The 18609-nt window shown below is 29.1% G+C and overlaps 1 protein-coding gene across 1 annotated transcript; it reads left to right on the top strand.

Annotated features, from left to right (window-relative positions):
* Positions 1–722: 722 nt before the first annotated feature.
* Positions 723–1967, top strand: LOC137809486 (putative 2' cyclic ADP-D-ribose synthase BdTIR). The gene is made up of 2 exons (XM_068610594.2): positions 723–1658; positions 1871–1967. The coding sequence occupies exons 1-2, from the start codon at positions 1210–1212 to the stop codon at positions 1965–1967; spliced, it is 546 nt and encodes a 181-aa protein (XP_068466695.2). The 5' UTR covers positions 723–1209.
* Positions 1968–18609: the final 16642 nt, after the last annotated feature.

Raw genomic sequence — 18609 nt, 5'->3', positions numbered from 1 at the left:
TTTGGCAACACATATATATCTATATACCTGTTAGAGGTCGTTTTGTATAAAAATTGGAATATCTCTGGTACTTTCAATTATTTCATTTTTATTGTTGATAAAAAAAATAAAAAATTAGGAAGCATTTTATAATATTTTTTTTAAATAAATACATAAGATTCTAAATTCAAAGTTTATATATATACTAGAGTATATAATAAAATTAGTTTTAAAATATGAGTATCTCACTTGATAAGTTTTTTATTAAAAAAAATTATAAAAATGAGTCATATCCAAACACTCATCTACTTCTTGTACATAAGATTTTTATGAGTATTCATTTGGTAAGTTGACATCACCTTTTCTTGATATTTGATAAGAATAAATTATATATAAGCATATGAATTTTTTAATATGAAAATTTCAATGAGAAACTTATTAGTAAAGAGACTCTAACATTTCATAAAAAACTTAAATATTTACTTATGTGTGTATATATTAATAGTTAAGATGTATTTCGTATAGAAGAGGATGTGTTGAAACTGATGTAATAAATAGGGTTATGATATTTTGATGTTCGATCCTACACTCATAATAAATATTAATATTTATAATAAAAAAAATTAAAATAAAACTTTTTTTTAATGAAAATACAAATAAAATGTAAAATATTTTTAAATTATAAATTTTTATAAATAATTAAAATATTAATATTTATTGAGGTTTATAGACTATAATTCTCAAATAAATTTTTTGATGTAATAAAGCTAGTTTATATACAGGAAACAACACTCCAAATTTCCCACAAAAGGCAAGGCAAAATCACTAAACATGACCATGTCAGCGGATCTGCGTTAAGGATTCCCCACACATAAAGTGAGCAACTACGTGTTTGAAGGACAAACAGTTCCAAACATGCATTCTAGCCAGTCAAATTTTTCAAACACTTTTACTCTTTGTCCTCAAATACCTAGTATTTTCTCCAGTTCAGACATTAACATGGACTACATCCATTGAAATTCAAATCCCAACCTTATAAAAGTGGTCGTTAATCGAACCCGTTACCGCATCCTTTCACATATATATACACATAACCTCTATCAACCACCATTTAAAAACCAGAAACACTAAACACAGACAAAATCATACCTACAACATAGACATACGTTCATTCACACATACAAAAACAAAATATTTTCTTTGCATATACCAAGCTAACTTATTGAAGCCATGCAACGTTTGCCAGCCACGTTGTGCCGCAAACTGGCTACTCCAGTATGCGATGTTTTCATAAACCACCGTGGCATCGACACGAAGAGGAACATTGCGGGGTTGCTCTACAACAGTTTGACTAGGATGGAAGTGCGGTCGTTTTTGGACAGCATGAACATGAAACCTGGGGACAGATTGTTCGACCACATAGACAGGGCCATTCTCGGGTCTAAAGTGGGTGTTGCGGTGTTTTCACCACGTTACTGTGAGTCCTATTTTTGTCTCCATGAGCTCGCTCTTTTCATGGAGTCAAAGAAGAGGGTTATCCCCATCTTCTACGACGTGAAACCTTCCGAGCTTGTGGTCAAAGACAACGGAACTTGTCCTGCTAAAGAGCTTCAGAGGTTCTCTTTGGCACTCGAGGAAGCTAAATACACTGTTGGATTGACCTTTGATTCTTTGAAAGGGTACGTATATTACGTACTACAATGCCGAAAATATTATAAATAAAGATCAAGATAAAACTATAAATAATACTAAATTAAAAATACTATAGGTACCCAACGTATTCAAAATTTCTCTTACACTATAATTAACAGTATCAATTTTGTTTTCTCTTTCAATTATTGTTAAACTGTTTTGGTCAATTCATGGAGTGTTAAATTTGATGCGTTTTCAGGGACTGGTCGGAGATACTGAGAGATGCTTCAGATGCAGTGATCATGAACTTGCTGGAGGTAGAGGAAGAGCGAAAAACCATGAAGAGGAAACTGTGAATACTAATTCATCACTACAAGAATACTCAACATTATAAATTTATTAATAAGTTCTTTTGGTTCTTTGACGTGTATGTGCTCTCAAATGAGACCCATATACGTCCTCTAACATCAATCAATTTATGCCCTAAATTAATCACCCTAATTGATTGGTTTAGGCCCCAACATTTTCCATTGCCTTAATCCATTTATTTTAATTTTTTTGACACATGCAGCAAGGAATTGGTTTAGTTTCCAACAATCAGTTTGCTCTTTCAGAGATCTTTTGTTGTATCATGTGTATCCAATCCCTTAATTCGGGATGTGTAACTATGTCAAGCTCCAATTCAATATAATTGTAGTTTGTTTCTCCTACTATCTGTTTGATTGATTCTCTGACTAAGTACAATGATATAAAATGAGAGCAAACAATAAAATCTTTAATATTTTTATTTTAATAAAAATTATTGAAAATTATAAGATTAAGAAAAAAAAGTATGAATGAAAAATAATAAAATGTGTTATACGTTCTATCAAATTTCAACACCAATTATAAGTAAAAAAAAAAAGGTATATTGAAGGTTGTCTAGTGTTAACATTTCTCACTGTACAATTAATATATACAGAATAACATTTTATAATGGTATAATATGTCTCATTAAAGAACATTTTATATAATGTTGTCATTATTAAAATATATGTAACCAAGGTCAATTTAAATTTACTCACATTATACAAAATCATTTTCAATTCCCGAGAAATATTAGGAATACATTCTCTTTTAAATACAAATTTTTATTAATGATTAATATTTAATAGAAATCGTCAATTTCGTGGGTATGATTTCATATATAACTATGTCACATAATTTCTTTAGACTCGTATTTTAAAGTGTCAAAACTTGATAGCATTGATTAGATAAAATAAGTTTGTTACATAAATTGTATACGAAATTGATTTTAAGGTTATAAAATTTGTTAACTTTATATTGTTTAGTTCTGTTTTTTTTTTATCAGCAATAAAAAATAAATAAATGGGGACGGGTAGTCCAACCCTTTTACAAGAACACATAAAATCTAACTTCTAACTTGGCACCCAAAATCGTTGGATAAAGGACCAACCAAACCAAGCGCTAACTAGCTTTACCGAATCAACCGTATACATGCCAAAGGATCCATAACCCAACAAGGGTAGGAAAAGTAAACTTCGCGGGACTTTGCAGCAATCCAAGACCATACATTTACTTGCGCAGAGGCAAAAACTTCTAACACATCTGCCACTCCTCCATTAAAGACGATCGAGTTCCTATGCTTCCAAATTTCACTCACAATTCCAACCCAAATTGCCCCCCAAACATCATTAACTGAAACCGATGCCTGACTCAACCTGAATTGGATAAAAAAGATATATTTGTTATATAAAATTGATTTAATATATCAATATTGTTGAGACCAAGTGATAGTATTTTATGTTTTCCAATGGGGTAGGGTTTGAACACTTGAAGTTATTCTTAGTCTGAAATAAATCATCTAAAGGGGAAAGTACTTATTGTGTTGACTTTGATGTTAATCATTGTATCAACGACCAATAACTTGTATTAATATCAATATTATTTTCATCATTTTAAATAAAAATTTATTTACTTATATATTTATTTTCGTTCTATATTACTAATTTTTTTGAAAAAATAATAATTTAATCGATAAAGTGTTTTCCTTTTATCAATAATAAAAAAATATAAATAAAAGGAGTATTAGAGTACATCAATCCTTATAAAAAAACCAAAAATCACAAAAATCATATTACAATGTAAAGAACACAAGCATAATATGAACACAACGTACACTATTTCTTCAATTTTTATCTTATCAAGAGAACACCTACCAACAAACAAGATAGTAATAGAAATTCATGTCTACCAATTTCAAACAAAAAAAATCCGAAAAAAAAAACAGTTTTCTTTCGATGGTGAGATAAAGTATAAAAATGTGAGATTTTTTGTGCAGTTATTTAAAAAAAACAAAAAAGAGATGCTAAATTTGAGAGAGAAAAAAAATACTTATAAAAATGTTTAAATTGGAAAAGAAAAGAAACAACAAAAGTAATGGATATGTAGATATAAAACTTACGCACCCAAGATATAAGCTTATATTAATTAATTATTCATATCTGTTTTAGTTTTAAGTATTTTTTTCCTCTTAATATATTTATATATTTTGAATATAATAACCTGAAATTAAAAAATAGTTGTGTATGGGAAGTCCCTAAAAATGGAAATCATAGCATAGATAAAGTGCAACAAATATTGTTAATTTAATAAGGTTTGTGTTTTGTGAACAAACAGCAGTTGTGAAATAGTATATGAATAACAGGAAGGTTACAGTGCATATTCTGGGATATTTCTTAAACATGGTTAAAATTGCAAAGTGGGTTTATATTGGATAATAGTTCTAAACAAACAAAGCAGACGCGCTAATTAATTGGAAAATTAATTAGGCTCATTCGCATTACTTCAGTAAACAAATCAACAACCATATCTATCACAATCGCATACACTCCGACTGTAATAATTAAATTTTTCACTGTTTAATTATAATATTTTTTATTTAACTTTTGTCTTTAAACTTTAAAATTCATTACTTTTTTATTTTTTATTTTTTATTATATAATTTTTATTAATATATATATATATATATATATATATTAAAATTCTTACATCACTTAAAAACTTGATATTAAGATACTTTAAAGATTCTTACTGGTGCTCAGCAAGATGTTTTTTAAGGAAAAATAAAAAAGAGAGGCTTCAAAGATTTATTAATATAATAATATTTTAAATTAAAAAATAAATATAATTAAATATTAATATTTTAGATCGTTAAGGATATGTTTTTCTTAAGGATGTTAAAACCCATAAAAAAGTTGTCACATTAAAAAATAGCATTCAATATAAAATGTTAAAATGTCGCAGATGACCTATGTTTTATATAAAAATATATGTTAAATTTAAAAAATGATCATTTATAAAATTATGCATGAGACTTTTATATATAAGATTTTATAATTTAAACTTAAATAAATTTATGAATTAAACAAGTTTTCCAAAACTTTTTTTTTAATTTATATATATGGATTGGAGTATCTCAACTATTTTGCGTATAATATATTTTTTCTATTTATAAAAAACTATCCTACAAATTTATAAGATTTGAAAGGGCTTAGTATAGAGTTGTAATATAGTCAAAGGTTACGAATAAAATAACAAAAAAATTATAACATTTGAATTAAAATTTTAATTTTTAATCCTTTTAAAAATAGACAAAAGATATGCAAAATGGTGATTCAATTTACATTAAAAAGAAAAATGAATAAGACATATTTCTACACTAGAAAAATTTACAATATAGAAGTTCGTTTTTCTATATGTTTTAATCGAAAATAAAAAGACTAAATATGCAAAGGTGTTGACTAACTTTTGTCGATTTCGTGACGTTAGGATAGAATCATCTAAACAAGTTGATGATGATGACAATATATATATATATATATATATATATATATATATATATATATATATATCAAGTGCTTTATTAATTTTGTGTAATATTTTTTTTATGTGTCGTATCAATGCAAACAATAGAAAAATTAACAACTCACGAAATAAAAATAAAAACTAGCCAGTACAAAAGATGTCTAAATCCATGACAATGGACATGAAAAAGGGAGATAAACAGTCCACTCATTTTGTTGTTTGATTCCTACTCTATTTTAAACTCCATTAATTTTATATACTAAAAAACTTATTAAATAAAAAATAATTTTTAAAAACAAAAATAATTAATTATTTTTTGATTAAATTAAAAACCATTTTATAAACTAACAAAATTATTAATATTTAAAATAATTTTTTATTAATAAAATTTATAAAGTAGTTTCTAAATTGATATTTAATCATTAATTATCAAGGTTTTAGCTACTACTTACTTTATATTTTAAATTAATTTCTAGTAGTCTTTTAAAAATTAATTTAGAATCTAAAAGATCAGTTGTTAATTTAAATATCAATTTAAAAATTATTTTAAATTTTTTTATTAATAATAGAAACCACTTTAAATATCAATAAATTTATCTTTAATTTTAATTATTATTTAATAATTTTTTTTAAGTAAGATAATAAAATAAAAATTACCTTTATAATGCAAATCCCTTAAAACTTCTATTATCAATTGAGATAATATTTTTTACTTATCAATTCAAAATGAATTTAAAAAACGTACAATTTTTATCATTTTTTTAAAATAATAAAGTGCACAAAAACAAACAAATACACTTTCCTTTCTTTTATTAATTAACAAAGAAAATAAAATATATTTAGTACTTCAAGTACTCTAATCTATAAAAGAAAATTATGTCTGTTTTTGTTTCTATAACTCATAATCAAGTAGCATCAATTATCCGTTTATCTCTTGACTTCCAGGTGTACCTACACTTCAAGAGTATGCATGCATACTTAGTTCCTCTATTACCAAAGCAAAATTACGAAGGGAAATCACCAACAAAACATAAGGAAAAAATTACAAAAGGGGTTACCATCATAATAGAGAACATGCTAAAATCATAGGTTTGTGCCCTTCTAAAGCATATGGAACCCTTGTCTTTACTTATGAACATTTTGGTATCTATTGCAAGCATATTGATATTATACAAACTATGCATGTGAGAGTATTCCAATTAAACATTTTTTAACTTACATTAACATATGTCATTAATTTAAGACAACTTTCAATAAAACATGCAAGAGTGAACAAAAAGTGTTAGTAGTGCCTCCATAGTGCCTTCATGTGACTCAGTATAGGTCCTAAGCCTTTAAATTAGGGGTGACAAAACAGGTTGGCCCGCCCCGTTTAGACTCGCAAAATGCGAGTCAGGTTGGCCCGCCCCGCATACAAAATGCAGGTTGATTTTCATGACCCGTCCTGCATGTGAGTTGGCCTGCTTTTTTTTTTTTAACGTAAAGGAGGAGTGGAGGCAGTAGCGGTGTGCAGCAGCGAAGCGGCAGTAGCGCGCAACAATTGCAGGCGAAGCCACGCAGAGTCGCAAGCGAAGTGAGCGGCGACACTGCAAAGGAGAATGTGTCGTGTGTTGTGTGCGTTTTTTGGAACAACATAACTGTGTTGTGTTTTGAGTGAAAACCTAATTTTCTTTCACTCAAAGTTGTCATTTCTCCATTGGACCATTGTTGTCAAGTCAATTAATTTTTTTATTTTTTATTTTTTGCGGGCTAGCGGGTCAGTCTGCCCTGCCCCGCTGCTGGCTCGTGCGGGTCGCGGATTATGAGAAAGGAAATTGATATAAAAACGAGTATAAATTGTATTGTAAGTTGGTAACCCAAAAGAAAAGAAAGTTAAGAGAATAAAGAACAATGATATATAAGACAAATAAGTTAAGTAAGATGAGGTTTACCGAATATATATATATATATATATATATATATATATATATATGCATTATAGCATGTTGATTGCTAATGTGGTAATGGTGAAAAATTCTGGTATATGTACATAGACTCCACTCATATTAATAATGTCTTTTCCAAATATTCTTATCCATTACATGTATTTCAAGTTACAATTAGATGATGATGTATCTACCAAATGGGAAAAAAACAACCTTACCCAAAAAATAGCTGAAAAGAAAAATGATCTTTAAAAATTGAGGAATATTGAATTAAAAAAAAATATTAAGCAACTTTCTAAGATTTTAAAACTTCTTTTGTTTTGTTGTTTCTCCCATACTCAATCAACCAAACTAAAAAATTGGCTCCTTCATCATATAAAGAAGAATGAATCTTTTAAATTGTCCAAGCAGACAATTTAATATCTAATAAAATGATTAATACTATATTTCAAACGTTAAATTTGTATTATGAATGTGTATATACAAGTGGCCATAACATCAAGTTCACAAAAGTAAACATGTGAATTCTAATAAAACATACATTTAAGCTGAGACAAATATTGAGTTGTATTCACGAGTTTATTTATTAATGTCATCTTAAAAATATTATTAATGTATAAGATTAATATAATAATGGAGAGGGAACTGAATCTTTTGTGAAGCACAACTGAGAATAAAGTGGTGAAACACAGAAGACACAATAACTAGTAGTGACACAATGGTACAATAGTGGTGGTGAAGTTGAGCAATGATAATTATGAGTCAAGTGTGTGATGGCAGTGACTGTTGTTGTAGTGCAAGTTATCATGATCAGACTCTGATGGTTGTGCTACTGAAGCGTAGTTTTCTGTTAGCCTTGTAACTAACTCCATGTTGTTGCGGCATTGACAGTAAGAAGTTGTTAGAGTTAGTTAGATTAGTTTTGCTTATAAATAGAGGTTGTAAACAGAACTAAAAAAATATATAGAGATTGATTTTACTTGAGATTACGTTGTTGTTGTAATGCTCTGTTTTCGATTAATAAAATTCCCAATTTCAATACTTTCAAACTCTCTCAAGTTTCTTAGTACATTTCACGTTAGTTTTCAATCACAATAGAGAGCCTTGTACCAACAAACTGGTATCAAGAGCATTGGTTAAGATCCAATTTCCGCAATGGCAAATCAAAGTACGACGAGTTCCCAATTTCCAGCGAATCTTCCGGTGTTCAAAGGCGAGAATTACGATCGGTGGTGTGCGCAGATGAAGGTCATATTCAGATTTCAAGATGTGCTTGAAATTGTGAATGATGGAGTTGCAGAATTGGCAGCAGATACCAATGAGGCTGCAAGAACCTTGCATCATGATATGAAGAAGAAAGATGGAAAGGCTTTGTTCATCATACATCAATGCGTTGATGGTAATGTCTTTGAGAAGATCATTGAGGAAGAAACGGCGAAGGGAGCATGGGAGACTCTAAAAAGGCTCTATGGAGGTGATGAAAAGTTAAAGAAGGTGAAGTTACAGGCTTTGAGGAAGCAGTATGAGGTGTTGAATATGAAAGAAGGTGAAGCCATATCAGAATTCTTTTCAAGATTGGTAGTCTTGACCAATCAGATGAAAACATGTGGTGAAACGGTCACTGGTTTGCAGAAGATTGAGAAGGTGTTGAGGGCCTTAACTGCAAATTTTGATCACATTGTAGTTGCAATTGAAGAGTCTAAGGATCTTTCTGTTATGAAGCTTGAGGAGTTACAAGCTACTCTGGAAGCTCATGAGATGAGGCTGAAGCAGAGGAAAATAGAGAAGGGAACAGATCAGGCTTTGCAAGCAAAATTCACCAAGAAGGTCAAAGATGAGGCTTCATGGTTCAAGAAGAACAAAGAGAAGTGGAAAAAGAAGAAGGGTAATACTGAATCTGAGAACAAATGTTCAAAGAATCAGAATGATGCCAAGAACAAAGGTGCTTCTAGTAGTAAGAATCCAAAGAAGAAGGATCTGAATGAGGTACAATGTTTTTGTTGTGAGAAGTATGGTCATTATGCAAGAGATTGTCCAAGTAGAGGATCAAACAATCAAGGGAAAGATGAGGCTCAGCTGGCAGAAAGTGACTCAGATGATGCAATGTTGATGGCTACAACACAATTGGATGATGACACATCAAATGTGTGGTACCTAGACACAGGTTGCAGCAACCACATGACTGGAAACAGAGGTTGGTTTGTAGATCTGGATGAATCTAGTTCTTGAGGTATCAGATTTGCAGACAATAGTCAAGTGAATTCTGAGGGCATTGGAAGCATCATGGTGAAGAGGAAGGATGGCAAAGAGGCTATCATCACAGATGTGTTGTATGTGCCAAGCATGAGGAGTAACTTGATTAGTGTTGGTCAATTACTTGAGAAGAATTATACAGTGAAGATGGTGGATAAAGAAATGAAGCTTTTTGATTCAAAAGAGAGATTGGTTCTTAAAGCTCCACTGTCAAGTAACAAAACCTTCAAAGTGTGCATTAACATGATTGATCACAAATGTTTTGTTACCACTGTTGCTGATGATCAGAATTGGACATGGCATCATAGATATGGCCATTTGAATTTTAGGAACCTGAGCATGTTGAATGCAAAGGGTATGGTGACTGGTCTTCCTAAAATTCAGGTTCCAAGACAACTTTGCAAAGAATGCTGCATTGCTAAGTCTGCAAGAAAGGCATTCAAGCATGATTTACCCATGAAATCATCACAGAAATTGCAAGTTGTACATTCTGATTTGTGTGGTCCTATGGAGGCTCAATCTATTGGAGGTAATCACTATTTTCTCACTTTCATTGATGAGTACACTAGACATGTGTGGATATATATGATTGAGAAAAAGAGTGACACCTTCCCACAGTTCAAGAAATTTAAGCTACTTGTTGAGAAGGACAGTGGTTGTAGCATTAAGAAATTGAGAACTGATGGTGGAGGTGAATACACTTCCCTTGAATTTGCCAAATTCTGTGAGAATGAGGGCATAATTCATGAGATTGTAGCTCCATACACACCACAACATAATGGCATTGCTGAGAGGAAGAATAGGAGCATAATGAATATGGCTAGAAGTATGCTCAATGGAAAAGGAATGCCAAAGAGGTTCTGGGCAGAAGCTGCTGCTACTGCAGTGTACATTCTGAATAGAAGTCCTACAAAGAAGCTGCAAGGTGTGACACCTTATGAAGCATGGACTGGTGAGAAGCCAAGTGTTGGTCACTTTAGGGTGTTTGGCTCACTGTGCTATAGACATGTACCAGAACAATTGAGAAAAAAGTTGGATGATAGAAGTCAAACAATGGTGTTCGTTGGTTATCACTCAACTGGTGCTTACAAATTGTATTCACCAACAGATCACAAGATGGTCAAGAGTAGGGATGTACAATTTGATGAGGCAAGAGGCTGGTGCTGGAATGAAAATTCAACACAGAGAGAAATTGTACCACCTACAGTTAGAGCCACTCTTGATGACTGTGATGCTGAAGAGAATCCTATCAGGGTTGGTACTGAAACTGGACCTGAACAACCAGCGGTCAGAAGATCAACTAGAACAAGGGTACCTTCAGTGAGATTGACAGAGTATGATGTGTTTCCTGATCAAGCAATAGGCCAAGAGGGTGAATTACTTGAGGAAAACATGTTAGCTGAATCAGAACCAATAAATCTCGAATTAGCAATGAGAGATTCAAATTGGTTAGATGCTATGAAAGAGGAATTGGCAGCTATTGAGAAGAATAAGACTTGGGTACTTGTGTCACAAACTGAGAAGAAGGCAATTGATGTAAAATGGGTTTACAAGCTGAAGCTGAGGCCAAATGGTGAGATTGCAAAGTATAAGGCAAGGTTGGTAGCAAAGGGGTTTCTGTAGAGGGCAGGTATTGACTTTAATGAGGTATATGCACCAGTAGCTAGACTAGAGACTGTCAGGATTTTGGTAGCAATAGCAACACAGTATGGATGGAATTTGCATCAACTGGATGTAAAATCTGCATTTTTGAATGGTCCATTAGAAGAGGAAGTCTATGTGAAGCAGCCACCAGGTTTTGAAGTTAAGGGTCAAGAGAGCAAGGTGTATAGGCTCAAGAAGGCACTGTATGGGCTGAAACAAGCTCCAAGAGCTTGGAATAAGAGGATTGATAGTTTTCTGATAAAGGCATGATGCACTAAGTGTGTTTCAGAACATGGAGTATATGTGAAGGGCTCTAGTAAGTCTGATCATATAATCCTATGTCTTTATGTGGATGATCTACTGATCACAGGTGCAAATGAGCAAGAGAATATGAAGTTCAAGTCAATGCTGATGAAGGAATTTGAGATGAGTGATCTAGGAAATTTGTCATATTTTCTAGGGATGGAATTTAAATTCACTGACAGAGGGGTCTTTCTTCATCAAAAGAAGTATGCTGAAGACATTTTGAAGAGGTTCAAAATGGCAAACTGCAATCCAGCTATTACACCTATGGAGACTGGTTTGAAACTGAGCAGAGAATCACCAGGGGAGCTTGTAGATGCTACACTGTACAAACAGATCATTGGTTCACTGAGATACTTGTGCAACACTAGACCTGACATCAGTCATAGTGTTGGGTTATTGAGCAGATTCATGGAACAGCCAAGGTCATGCCACTTGCTTGCAGTCAAGAGAATTTTGAGGTTTATCAGAGGAACTAGATCATGGCGTGTTGATGCCAAGTGAAAACAATTTGAAGAAAATTGAAGTTTTTGGGTATTCAGATTCTGACTGGGGAGGTGATGTGGATGATAAGAAGAGTACTGCTGGGTATTTGTTCATGATTGGGAAGGCATTGATATGCTGGAGCTCAAAGAAACAGGATGTGGTAGCTTTGTCATCGTGTGAGGCAGAGTATGTAGCTGCATCATATGCTGCTTGTCAAGCTATGTGGATCAAAATGCTATTGGAAGAAATGAGGATTTGTGACAGTACCAAGGTGAAGCTGCTGATTGATAACAAGTCTGCAATTGATCTTGCAAAACACCCTGTTAGCCATGGCAGGAGCAAGCACATTGAGAGGAGGTATCATTTTCTTAGAGAACAAGTGAATGAAGACAAGCTTGATGTGGAGCATTGTAGAACCGAGGTTCAGTTGGCTGACATACTGACCAAACCTCTTAAGAGAGTGAGGTTTGAGGAATTGAAGAAGCTTATGGGAATGGAAAGCTTGGATAACTTGTACTAGGAGGTGTGTTGTTGTAGTGCAAGTTATCATGATCAGACTCTGATGGTTGTGCTACTGAAGCGTAGTTTTCTGTTAGCCTTGTAACTAACTCCATGCTGTTGCGGCATTGACAGTAAGAAGTTGTTAGAGTTAGTTAGATTAGTTTTGCTTATAAATAGAGGTTGTAAACAGAACTAAAAAAATATATAGAGATTGATTTTACTTGAGATTACGTTGTTGTTGTAATGCTCTGTTTTCGATTAATAAAATTCCCAATTTCAATACTTTCAAACTCTCTCAAGTTTCTCTTAGTACATTTCACGTTAGTTTTCAATCACAATAGAGAGCCTTGTACCAACAGTGACAATGCAATACTAGATCACCATATAAAAGAGAAAGGGATTTAAACTAATATTTTTCATTATATATAATTTAAGCAATGTGGAATCACTTTTCCTATATTAATTAGCATGCTGGTTTCTACTTCCATCGTTATATATCAATACAGAAAACGAGGTAAATATTATAAATTTGTCATTATTTTATACTATATTAATTATATAATAATTGGCGTAGATTATTTTCGTGAAAAGTGTTTTATGGAATAGCATAATTCAGTTAAAGAAATCAAAACTGTGCTTAGAATTCAACTAGCTTTAATCCATATTTGGAAGGTGACTAACAAGTAAGTGGAATGTTTCATCCCTATTTTTCGACGATTCCGCGCAAAAGCACGCGTTACTTTATTGTAATTTTTGCTTAGTGCTTATTCTCCTTTTCGTTTTCTACACCCAATATTAAATATAAATAAATCTCATTTAACCAACTTTATTAGGATTGAGATGTGATTCCGGTATTGTTTTATCATACTCATTTTACTTGTTTTTTTTTTACTAATTGTTGTTGTAAGTGGGTCAAACAATAAGATTAACTTAAATTTAAAGTTTATTAATAATATGATATTAGAATTATTTATAATATTTCAAGTAAAAGTTTGTTGGATTTATTAAATTACTGATCATTTATAAATATATAGTTTTAAATAAATTAAAAAATTTATATATGAAAAAAATTATTAAAATTCTCATATTAATTATATATATAAATATTTTATAATATATTACTAATTTTATAAAATTGAATTGAATTTAAAGTCTATTTTTTAATATTTTTTAAGTGTATGGAGCTCTTTATTATATTATTTGATAATTCAATTTCTTTAGTGTTTTTAAAATTTTAAAAATTATCGTATATCATGTTTGGTATTATATTTTATCTATTTCTTAATTGTTTCTTACTATTTGTCCTTTTTTTTTCTTTTTATCAGATACCTTTCATTATTTGTTTATTTATTCTCTTTTTTTTTTTCTCTCTCAAATGGTACACTTCAAAATATGTAGCAGGGTGTTAATTTTTTTTAATAATAATGAAAATAATTCTATTAGTCAAAGTCAGATTGTATTTGAACTTTACCTATTTAAACCCCAACCAATCTAACTTAAAAGATTATGAGTCTCTTTTAGACTAGGACCTATAATAAATATAAGGAGGTTAATTGAGATAATAGGTATGGAAAGTTTGATTAAAGGACAACAAAAGTGAAAGCATGTAATTTCAACAGCTACTACCAACATATGTGAATGTCATAACGGTCACCACGCTCAAAAGCTTTTGACTACCATGAACAGCTACATAGTGTTATTGTTTTTAATTACTCATTTACTTTTATAATTAAATCAATTTTACTCTAAATTTTATAAAACTTTAAATAATAACACTGAAACTAGACTTACTCTAGATTTAATAACTTTTAAATATTAATTTAAACTTTTTGAGCAATGAATTTCTTACTTTGTTGGTATAATCTTCTTGTATATTTCAAAATATTAAAACTGTTTATTTTATTATTTAAATAATTTTTAGTGGTTATTTAAAGCAAATATTTATTTTAGTAATTATCAGATTTTGGTTTTCGTTAATAATTTACATTTGGTCCCATCGTATTCTTTACGAAATCGTATTTTATTATTATAAATAATGGTTTGAAAGAAAAGTTGTATAAAAAAGTTTAGTTCATTCTTCTTTTTATAAACTTTTGGGTAAGGTTGTTAGAATGGATTAAAATGATATTTTGGTTTGTTTTATCATAACCTATTTTATTAATGAATCGCTTTGGTCTGTTTCACTTAATCTTTCTTTTAGTAATTATTTTATTTTAGTTTTACATTGTCATTTATCTTTGACTCCACTGACGTATTATTTAAGAAACCCTATTTTATTATTATAAATAATGGTTTGTGAGAAGAATTCTTTTTTTTATAAACTTTTGATATGATTGTTAAAGCGGATTAATGTAGTTTCTTGGTTGGGTCCATCATCACCTATTTTAAAATAGGTCGGTTTGATCCTATTCACTTAATATAATACATTATTGATTCATTAAAGAGTAAAAACATCTACTAAACAACTTAATAAAATAATATTTTTATTATATTTATTTTATTTTTTTAATTTAAAATATTATTATATTATTATTAGGAGTTGTTAGTAAATAATTTTTAATATTTATAATCTCAAACAAACTTTATTCTATTAAATTTGATAAATATTTGATCTCGTTTAATCTGAGAAGGTTTAAACGAGACATTTTATCTAAATTTTAAAATAATACTTTTTAAAATTAAAAAAAATATGTTTCTATTTTTAGATATTGAACAAATATAATAAATGAACAATAATATTCCATAATTAAGAATTAGAAACTACATATAATACATATGTAAAGGAAATAAATAATTAAGGATATCACATTAACTCACTTCTTAATCCTAGTAAATTTTTTAAAAAAAGATTTTAATATTATTTTTGTTCATCAATTTCAAATTTTTACATTTCCACTATTAGATATATCATAAGTAATAACATAAAAAATGTTATTAAATTAAAAAAAATTATTAATATGATTTAGTAACATTTTATTAAATGTAACGAATACTCAATATAACTAAAAAAATTTAGTAACATTTTTACGTTTTAATAGATACATTTATAAAAATATCACTAAATATTTTTAATATCATTTATTTAATAAAAAAAATATTTTAAAAATGTTACTAAATCCTGTTAACAATATTTTTTTTAATAAAAAGTAACACTATAAAATTGTTAATATAAATCTTTAATAATTTTTTTAGAAGTAACATTTTAAAAATGTTACTAAATCATTTTAATAATATTTTAAAAAAATATTATAAAAATGTTACTAATTATTTTTAGTAACAATTTTTAATAAAGAGGTGACACTTTAAAAATGTCACTAGATTTTTTAGTAATATTTTTTAATAAAACAGTAACATTATAAAAATGTTACTAAAAAATTTTAATAACTATTTTAACTAAATAAGTAATATTTTAAAAATGTTACTAAATTTTTTTAGTAATGTTTTTTAATAAAAAAGTAACATTGTAAAAATGTTACTAAAAAAATCTTTAGTAAATTGTTTATTTTTTACTTTGATTTGAATTGTAAGATATGAATTTAATAATCTATGTTTATATGCTTTTATTCTATAAGCTAGTAATAAAAATCTATTTCAATGGATTTTAATGTTTGAAAGTGAATTTAGATATGTCTTGTCAATATATTGTCATTTTTGTTTACCATCTAACATACATAAGATTCTTAGCATGTACTACAACTAAAGTTTCACAGTTCATGTATTATGGTATATAAAGCGAACAATTATTCCACATCAAAATTCGTTCTTTAATTTAGTTGCAACTTCATTCTTCAACCTCAACCACAATATATATTTAAAAATAATTATATAAAAAAATTAATGAAAAAAAAAAGAAGCTAAACTTGCTGTAGAAGATAAAAGAAAGGTACCTAGGTTTGTTACACCAAGTCATAATGTCAAGCTTCTACTAGCAGATTTAACATATTAAATAATACATCTTTCTAGACTTTTTTATGCAAGATGAAGCTTACACAATGTTATGTGATTTAGTCTCCAAACCACAGAATGACAGCACAAAGGTTCTCGCAGCTCTGATTCTTGATATCTAAAGTATATGTTTCTAAAAAATAAGGACAGTAGGATAAGCAGAGCCTAAAAAAACTCTAATCATACTTTTACTCTTTTCTAATATGCAAAAAGTTTACCTTGAAATGTATGAACCACATTGCAAATGAACATCATATATAATAATAAAACACAATAAAAACAATAATGCAGCAAAAAGTAGTGTCATAATAACATAACCAGAGTTCATAAGATAGAAATAAAGGAGACAGATACGTGCACTGTAATGTAATGTAAGAATTTAAAAGGACTTAAGTGATATAAAATACCACTTTATCTCCAAACTGCATTCGATCCTAACCAAAAGTGTGTGTCTGTGTGTGATGAGCAAAGTAATAAATTACATTTATATTTTGTACCGAATTTTCATAAGAGTTTTCCCTTACAATAATATAAGAGCAAAACACACAATGTGTAATTAATTACAATCTGAGTTAATTGATTACACTGTTGTTTCTTAACATTTTGGAAGAGAAAACTTATATATGTGATGAATTTCAACTTGAATTAATATATTACACAAGGCTACCTAGCGAAAGTTCGTTAAACATACTTTACAGATTAACATGTTAAAAGATTTTTATAACTGATTACATAAAGTTTAATGTGGAAAATATACAAGATAACGAAAGGAAAAATTTATAGATAAAAATGAATATCTAAGAAACAAATAAATAAGTGAAAAATAAAACAAGAAAATTCAATGTAAAAATTAAAACTAATATATATATAAACATTTATCTTATATCTCTCTTACCGTTTAAAGTTTTGGAAAATGATTAGAAAAAAAATATAAATATGTTAGCTAAAGATGAAACAACATAACTGAAGCACTAAGAAGAATTGTACTAACTGTGTGTAAGTTAGCTAAAGATGGTAGGAGTGTGATAATGACTATACATTGCTTTGCTTCATTGTGGTGCATAGCAGACAAATCTGAATTATGAAATGAAGATGTGTTACACTTTCCCAAGGATACAGTAACCTAATTGTTTCATGTGATTTGATTTGGACCACACATAAAAACCTACATGTTCCTATTATATTCAACAACTGAAACATCCTAGGCCCAATTTTCTCTCCAATGCTTCACATGTCCCTTCACCTGCAAACTCAGACCCAATCTTCCTCACTTCAAAACTCAATTCTAGTACACTCCATTAGAGAGAAACTTTTACAACATTTTTTCTCAACTTAATCTCATCGTTATTACATTCATAAAAAAAATCAACTCATCTCATGTTTCACAATATTATTATATTAGGTGGCCAATTGTAAACTAAGTATATATATTTTATAAAATAAATTATATAAAACTATAATAAAAAGGTAGCTAATTCTTTTATAATAATTAGAGTTATTCTCTATCTATGTGTGTATATATTATAACTAGTATTAGAATTATCTTTTAAAATATAATCTACTTAGCGTTCTTGCTTTTACCGTTCATGCCCGTTTCACCTTCATCATCCTCGTACTTACCTCTTTCAAAAGCTGCTTACTATATAATATAGTTAAAGGTAAATGTTTTTATATAATTACATTTCTATTGTAATGATATATTTTAGGGTTTGGCATATGTGTTAGAGGCTATTTCTTTTTTTTATAGGGTTAGAGCATTCATCAAATATTCAATTTTAATTTATTTTATTATTTATCGATAGAAGTTGTTAGTAGATATCAAATTAATGATCTTAAAATTTAAAGAATTAGTTATTAAAATAATTAAAAACTAATCTAAAATAGAAATTCAAACTAGTTAAAATCTTAGACTAAATTAATAACTAGTTTAGAAACCTAGCTATGTATTATATAATTTAAAATTAATCATTCTCAATTTCTAAAATAGTTTCTAAGTCTGTTATTTGGTTTTGAATATTTTTTTTAACAAATATCTTATAATGATGTATTATTATAAATATAAATTAATTCACTC

The sequence above is a fragment of the Phaseolus vulgaris genome, chromosome 2 (assembly GCF_051622355.1).
Source record: "Phaseolus vulgaris cultivar YP4 chromosome 2, ASM5162235v1, whole genome shotgun sequence".
Taxonomy (NCBI): domain Eukaryota; kingdom Viridiplantae; phylum Streptophyta; class Magnoliopsida; order Fabales; family Fabaceae; genus Phaseolus; species Phaseolus vulgaris.
This window is presented reverse-complemented; position numbering and strand designations above follow the sequence as displayed.

What these genes read in the sequence shown, in the direction of transcription:
- LOC137809486 (XM_068610594.2), top strand. Translation starts at nt 1,210, where the DNA reads ATGCAACGTTTGCCAGCCACGTTGTGCCGCAAACTGGCTACTCCAGTA. An exon ending in ACCTTTGATTCTTTGAAAGG is followed by an intron (nt 1,659 to 1,870) that starts GTACGTATATTA and finishes ATGCGTTTTCAG; the next exon opens with GGACTGGTCGGAGATACTGA.